The 7821-nt window shown below is 55.5% G+C and overlaps 1 protein-coding gene across 1 annotated transcript; it reads right to left on the reverse strand.

Annotated features, from left to right (window-relative positions):
• Window positions 1-3565: 3565 nt before the first annotated feature.
• On the reverse strand, window positions 3566-6292 carry RABAC1 (Rab acceptor 1). Its single transcript, XM_037820702.1, has 5 exons — window positions 6123-6292; window positions 5627-5839; window positions 5209-5306; window positions 3898-3999; window positions 3566-3813 (listed from the first exon to the last, which is right to left on the reverse strand). The coding sequence occupies exons 1-5, from the start codon at window positions 6176-6178 to the stop codon at window positions 3725-3727; spliced, it is 558 nt and encodes a 185-aa protein (XP_037676630.1). The 5' UTR covers window positions 6179-6292; the 3' UTR covers window positions 3566-3724.
• Window positions 6293-7821: the final 1529 nt, after the last annotated feature.

The following is a 7821-nucleotide window of genomic DNA, read 5'->3' on the forward strand; positions in this document are numbered from 1 at the left end:
AGTAATTGAACCTTCACTCTGGCACCCCAAACCCTGAACTTTTGGTGTCTTGACCTAGGAACTTGACTGTCATTCTGCTACTCCCAGAAAGACTATACCCCAATTCTGACACCCATAAGGAGGCTCCAGGACTCCCCATCTCTCTCTCCAGACTATACAGTCAGGACCCAGTCCATCTCCCCAAACTAGACCTTAGGATCCCAGCCTCGGTCACCCCAATCTACACAAGAACCGTAGTCTCTTGACTCCTGGAACAACCTCAGTTTCCATCATTCCTAACCAGACAAAAGAATACTTAATAGGTGACTTCAAACTTGACAACTAGACCCACTATTATGTTTTAACCCCAAACTAAATAAACAGACATTCCCAAACTAGACAACTAGTTGCTGTCACTTCACACTAGGCTGTGAGACCCTCCAATCCCTGTTGTCCCAAACTGGGCAACAGAACCCCCAGGCTCTGTCACAACCAACTACATCTCCAGACCTTCAGCTGTTACCGCAGACTAAACAGCATTTCCCGTCTCTGCTGCCTCAAGATACACAACCAGACCCCAAGCAGATGGCCCCAGCCAGTGACCCTACCTGTCATTCCTAATTAGTGCCCTGGACTCCCACTGTCATCACCCCAATTTTCCACCTAGACACTGAGGCATAGGAATCCAGTCTCTGTCACCCAAAGCTAGATTACCAGACCACTAGTCTCTTACCTCAAAGTTGACAACTAGTCTCTTACCTCAAAGTTGACAACAGATCCCCAATTTCTATTACCCCAATTCTAGAAACTGAAACCCAGACTGTCACCCCAAACAGGACCACAAGATGCCCAGTCTGACACCCCAGAGGAAGTCCAAGGACTCCCTAGCTCTGTCACCCCATACTGGACAACTGGATTCCTTGTCCCTTTCATCACAAACTAGAGACCAAAGGCTCTTTAATCACAAACTAGACAACTAGATTCCCAATGTGTTACTCCCAGCCAGGCAACTGAGCCTCCAGGCACTGTCACCAAAATAGACAACCAGATCTTTAGTCTCTGTCCACCCCCCACCTCCCACAACGAGACACTGGGACCCCCAGTGTATTTGAGGGGGTCTCTAGACAAACCTCTCACTCCCAGGGTCATTCAGGAGGGGACAAGGGAAATGGGCCCCTGTCTTGACCACCTTTCTTCAAATGGAAGCGTCTGGTCTCAGCATCCCAATAACGACACCAGAATTTGGAGCCTGTAGCTGGTCACCCACAGGCCTCACCCCATCCCCCAGGCTGCTGCCCACCTGTCTCAGTGATCTCAGCCCCGGGTGCTTGGGCTCTTGCTTCGGTCACCTCCAAACAAGCAGCTTGACCAAATCCACTCCAGGCCTGGCTGTAAACTGGATTCAGTGAGCGCTCCATCCATAGGGCATCAGGGTCAACAAACAAGCCCCTCTGGTCCCCTAAAGAGGGCTTGGGGCCTCAGGTCCCAGGTCCAGCCCCACCTGGTCTCCTGGGATAACCCCATTCCCCACCCCCCACCCCCCCACTCCCCCACTCCCCCCACTGCCCCCTCCCTCCCTGGAGAAGCTCCGGAGGAAGCACTCGTCCGCCCTCTGGTGGCAGTCGCTGGAAGCTCATCCCTGGAGACTCCGTCTGGGACCAGTGTAGACCCAGACACGGAAGTCTGGGGTCATCTTTGCCTTCTCCCTCCCTCTTGGCCCCATGGCAGGTCAGTCACCAAGCCCCATCTGTCTTCCCTGTCCCTACCCGCTACACCCACAGTTCCCGCCTCAGCCTTGGGCTCCTGGTTCCCCTGACCACTCTCTCTGGACCAGCCCTCCCCTCCCCTCCACCACTCTCTGGGCTAGTTGTCTGCTTAGCGACTGTTCTGCTTGCGTATGTGAGCCCCAGAGGGGCAGAGCCTTGTCTGTCTGAGGCACTGCTGCTCCCCAGCATCCAGGCTAGCGTGTCCAAAAGAAACAGAGGATGAGTCATGAGTGCGACTTTAAATTTTCTACTAACCACATTTTTAATAAGTAAAAAGAAAAGAAAATGAAATTAATTTTAATAATAATGTTAGTAATTTAAACTAATATATCCAAATATTATCCTTTCAACATATAATCAGTGTAAAAATTATTAATGAGTTGTTTTCCACCCTTTTCATACCAAGTCTTTGAAGTCTGGTGTGTATTTTACACTCACAGCACATTGAATTTGGACCAGCCAAGGCTGATATGCTCAGGAGCTGTGCGTGGCTGGCGGCCAGCGTGTTCGACAGCAGAATTCCAGAACAACGCTAGGTACTCAGTGGTGCTCGGTCACTACTTGATGAATGAAGGGGGACTGGGTGTGTTTGGAGATGAGACACGAGGTTGGAGTGGCTTTGCACCTGCCGCTCCTGGCCTTGGGGCAGCTCCTCCCGGGGCCTCAGCAGATGACAGCTCCTCGGAGAGCCCCCAGAGCAGCCCCACCTAAGGTAGCGTCTCAGGCTCTCTCCATCGCTCGGTCATCAACATCCCCAACAGACACATTTCTCTTTGTCACTGTTACCACACCCCAGGCAGTCTTCACTTTAAAATAAAAATCTAATTGTATCACTGTCCTCTCACTTGGGGTAAAAGCCCAAGTCCTCCCGGTAGCCTATGGGGATGATGTGGTCAGGCCCCATTCCCTCACGCCCCGACTCTCCCCTCGTGCATCCGCTGCAGCCACGCAGGCCTCCTGGCTCTCCCTCAAGCCTCCTGGCCGGCTGCTCGGTCTGGGCCTTGCTGCTTCCTCTGCCCCAAATGCTTCTTCTCCAAAGGACCCCCCCAGCTGCCCCCTCACTCCATTCAGGCCCATGTCACCCCAGAGAGGCCTTCTCTGGCCACCCTCCCATCTGCAACCCACCTCTAGAACTTCCTCCATGCAGAAGCATGAACAGAGCGAGCCCGACACTGCTCTCCTTGGGAAGGCCTGGTTGCATCTGGGAACTTGGATTTTGGGAGGATTCCCGGCGTTCTCTGATAAGAACGGCTTTACTATGTTCAAACTGCGTGTGCAAACAATGTGGTTTATGCTGGACTCCTGCTTTCCTTCTAGGACTTGGAAGTTTGGTGCCTGCTTGGCAGAAAGTGCCTACGTGACCAGACCCCAGTAAAACCTGGGTGCTGAGTATCTAATGAGCTTCCCTGGTGGACAACGCTTCACGCCTGCTGTCACAATTAGCTGCTGGAGGAATTAAGCGTGTCTAGTGGGACTCCACCGGGAGAGGACTCCGGGAAGCTGGTGCCTCGTTTCCTCTGGCCTCTACCCCTGAGCCCTTTCCCTTTGCTGGTTGTGCTTGGCGTCCCTTCACCATGACAAATCTCAGCCGTGATCTGACTCCATGCGAGTCCTGTGCGTTGTCCTAGCAAAGCATGGAATCTGGGGGTGGTCATGGGGACCCTGATAGACGATCCCTCCCCACTCTTTCCTGACATCCTAAACCACTTCCCTTATATATCTGCACATGGTCCTCTTCCACACCCAGGGCCCGTCTGTCTTGGGTGCCACAGTCTTCTAGCATCACCCCACACAGACCCACAGAAGACACGGGCATCAGCTGAACGACAACTGTAACAGCTTTATTTCCAAAGCCGGAGTCCCTCCGTGGGCTTGTGATGGGAAGGGGGACTTGGGCCCCGGCAGCAGAGCCATGCAGGATGGGGGTGAAGAGGGCCAAGGCAGCTGGCCGGGGAGGCTGTTGGGTCCTTGGAGACACCTCACACGGGCTCCATCTGCAGTTCCTCCCCATCCACAGCCTCCACCTGGTGGAAGGCGGCATGGGAGCCAATGACCACCAAGGTGGCACCTGCAGGAAGTTGGGCAGCTCAGGACCAGGCTCCCTCACCTGCCCCCATCCCACCTGCCCCCACTGCCCAGCTCCTTTACTTACCCAGGACCCAGAAGACAGCTGAGCCCGCACCGGCCAGCCAGAAGAAGGGGAAGGCGACGCCTCCGGCCAGAGCGTACTGATGGGCTGGGCTCACCTCTCGACCTGGGGGGTGGATGGCATTGGGGCTCTGTTCCAACACTCCATGCCTTCTCCCAGAGTACCCCTGCCACCCCCCAACAATGTGGTGTCAGGAGCTCTGGAGCCTTGGGATATAATACAAACCCCTCACGCCAAGAACGTAGCCACAACCTCTCTCCAACACCCCCATGTCCCTCTAGAATATCACACTTTCCTCAGCCCCTGTCACCTGCCCTTCAACCCCACTTCCTCTAGAAAGCTTCCAGCCCCCAGCCCCCCCCCCCCCGCCCCAAACTGGGACTCTCCTGCTCCAACGTGAACTCACGTAGGCCAGGGATCTCAAACTGGTGGCCCTGGGGCCAAGCACAACCTGTGGGTGTGGTTTTTGAACCTGCAGTTTTCCAGAAATGTGGTTTGTGAGTGACAAATAAACTAAGTGATTTCACATAAAAATACAGATTTCTGGCTTCTTGTGGAAGACTAGAAGATTGGGTGACACCACCTGCATTCTCTGGTGGCAGCAGTAGGCTGAAGACAAGTCATAGCTATGCTTCAGATGTCTCTCCATGTTCTGGAGTGGCTCAACATGTCCCCCACCCTACACACCTTTGTAATTTATGTGATTTGCAAGTTCCTGAATTTCAGTTTGAGCCCCTGAGGCACTTTGTCTTAGGTGCCCTGATTGTCTGATGCCAGCTCCTCCCTGTCTCCATTCCAAACCTTGAACTTCCCCTGGGTGGGGACCAAGAGCCCCCTTGTCTTCCCAATGGCACCTGGAACAAGGCTGGAACCACACAGGGTATCTAGAAAAGCCATAGATCTCAGCTTCCCTAAGTCCCAAGATCTTTTTTTTCCCACTTTCCAGCTTCTACCCCAGGAAGCAGGAAAGGGTGGAGACTCAGGTCTAGGCCAGTGTAAGGGCGCCACCTGGTGTCCAATGGGGGTACCTGCCGATGCTTTCCGCAGGAGGAGGGAGTGGGGAGGAGCCGAGTGAAGGATGGGTTTAGGGTTTCTTATTCTGGATTCCAGGAATAGCAATTTGGAGAGCTGAGATGGGGTGGGAGCATCTGGTATGTTTGAGATTTTCAGAGATCAGCTTTAGAAGATCTAGTGTAGATCTAGGTTTGGGCAGACTTAAGTTCAAAGAGACTTGGGTTTGGGGGCCTGAGGTTTGCATTAGAAGAGAACAGAATTTGAGGAGGCAGGGCTCGGTCTGGCCAGGGGATATCTTACCAAAGAGCACAATCTTGGACTGTAACGTGCGCAGATAGAGGATGTAACAGGCGCCAAAGAAGACGGCCAGAGCCACCAGCAGCATGGGGGAGGTCAAGCTGGTGGGGGAGGGAGTGCAGAGAGGCAGGGGTCAGGCGGCTGGGACTGGGACGGCCAGGGCACCCCCATCCTTCCACACCGCAGACGGCAGACTATTTCCCTGACTCCAGGTGATGCTGGTCACACTGCGTCCTGCCCCGGCTGGTGGGGGAGTGGGGACCCGGCCTTCCGGGGACAAGGGCTATCCCCACGGGGGCGGGACCTGGCCAGCGAGGGGCGGGGCTATCTGCTGGGGGCGGGGTCGACCGGGCAGAGCTGAGCCCCCCGGAGCGGGCGAGGCCTGTCCTGCGGAGCCAGGGCGGGCGGGAGAGACACTCACACGCAGTACAGGATGAGGCCCAGGAACACGAACACGTAGTTGCTCTGGTAGTGCTCCACGTTGCGCACGAGGCGCTGGCACAGCTCGCCCAGGTTGCGGGGCCGCGAGAAGCGCCGCTGGTCCACGAAGGGGCCCCAGGGCCGGATGGTGGCGCGGCGCCGCTCCAGCCACTCCCGGCCCGGGCCGGACGGAATCAGCTTGGGCAGCAGGGTCCTGGGGGGCGGGGCGAGGTCAGCGGTAGGCTGGGATGGAGGCGCGGAACCCCGAGGAAGAAGGGGGTCCTGGGGGGTGAGAGGGTTCGGGAGGGGACCCAGACTCCTGAATCCCGGGGAGGAGGGGGCTCGGGGCTCAGACTCCAGAGTCCTCGGAGAGCAGGGGACGGGGGCCTGGACTCCGGTGTCTGAGAGAAGAGGCTTGCGGTCGGGACTCCTGGGACCCGAGGGGCCAGGGCCCGGACTCCCGGGTTGGGGGGGTGGCTAGGGCCCGGGTCGCTCACGTGGCGCTCAGCCCTTCCACTTCGGCATCCTTTTGCTGGCTCTTCTCGGCCGCCATGACTGTGGTTTGCGGGGTAGAACTGCTGAAACGAGCCCGGGGCCCCGCAGACCCCGCGGACCCCGCCCGAACCCGGCCTCACCCGGCCTCACCCCCGAAGCCGACGTGGCGCCGCTCGGGAGCCGCTGGGGGCTGTAGTTCTGCCGCCGAGCTTTCTGGGAGTTGTAGTCTCGATGGTGTCTGGGAGGGGTGGGCGCCATGATGGAGGCCTGGCTCGCAAGCCGCCTTGGGAAATGTAGTCTCAATGAAGAGACGATGAGGGTCTCTGGGTATTGTGGGTATTGTAGTTTCAGAAGCAGTGCTAATGGAGTCTGGAAGGTGTTCTGTCGGGAGTCAGGGCGTTATGGGAGCTCTCCCGGCAGAAGCAGGTATTGTCTACACTCCCGTGGAGAGTGGAGAGCTTGATAAAACACTGATTCCTGGGCCCTGGCCCCAGATGTTCTGATTCAGCAGGTCTCGGATGGGGCCATTAATTTGCATTTCTAACAAGTTCCCAATGATGCTGATGATGCTGGTCCCTGGACTACATTTTGAGTAGTGAAGGTGTAGTGAATTCGTGGGAATTTATTCCTTCCTTCCTCCAGGGATGGAGGCTAGTGAGAGGGCCATGGTGGCTGGAGGGGCCGTCTGGGGTTGGGAGCACAGCCTCCCTCAAGCCTTGAGCGCCCAGGGGCGAATGGGTTGGGACTAGACCCCACCCACCCCCATGTCTTTGCAGAGAAGGGAATGAAGTTGGGAAAGGGCAAGAGCTGCACGTTTTTATAAAAGGGACCTTGTATAACAAAAAGAGCTGGGATTCTGGAGTCAGACTCGGTTGAAAATCCAGGCTGTGTGGCTTTGACCGAGTCCCCTCTCTGAACCTCAGAGTTCTCATCTGGGCAGCTTCAGGGTGCCACACTCATGGGGTTAAGAGGATTCAGTTAAATGAGTCATGTAAAGTGCTTAAAGGAGTCTTGACACTTTGTAATTGCTCAATAAATGGTAGTCTGTTATTACCACTATATCATCATGAAGGTTATGATGATAATTTCTGGAGTTCAGCCTCCCCAAATTTCACGGTAGCATATTAGACGCCTCTGGCCCCTTGGGTACCCCAGAGTGGCTGGTGTCTGAGGTATGGACTTTTCTTTCCCTCAGTTCCTACAGCTGTGGTTCTCTCAAAGTCTTCAAACAAATTCCTCAGTGGGGAGATGGGAGCAGAATGCTAAAGAGGGTGCAGCTGAACAGGGCCTTAAGAAATGACTGGAAGTGTGGGAACAGGGCCTTAAGAAACGTCTGGAAGTGTCATGAAGCCTGGGCTCCCTTAAGTAAGGTGAGGTCCTAAATTTTCCAGGGCTGGGGCTGAAGGGAGAATACCTGTGGGGGATACCCAGGTGACTGTTAGCCCCAATTCTTATCTCCCAAGGTCTCCAGGCCTTTCGGGTTTGGCCTTTGAGCCCTGCTGGAAGGCACTCCCAGGAAGTGGGGGAAGATGGCTTCTGCCAAAGGAGCTGGTGCAGCAGTAGTCAGGGAGGCCCCTGTCAGGGTTCCAAGCTGCAGATGAGGATCAGAAGGGCCAGTGTTACTCTTTATTTCCCCTGTGTCATTCTCAGACTTTCCAATTTGTTCAGGTTTTCCAACTTAAATCCAGCTTTGCCTCAGGA

The sequence above is a fragment of the Choloepus didactylus genome, chromosome 27 (genome assembly GCF_015220235.1).
Source record: "Choloepus didactylus isolate mChoDid1 chromosome 27, mChoDid1.pri, whole genome shotgun sequence".
Lineage (NCBI taxonomy): Eukaryota > Metazoa > Chordata > Mammalia > Pilosa > Megalonychidae > Choloepus > Choloepus didactylus.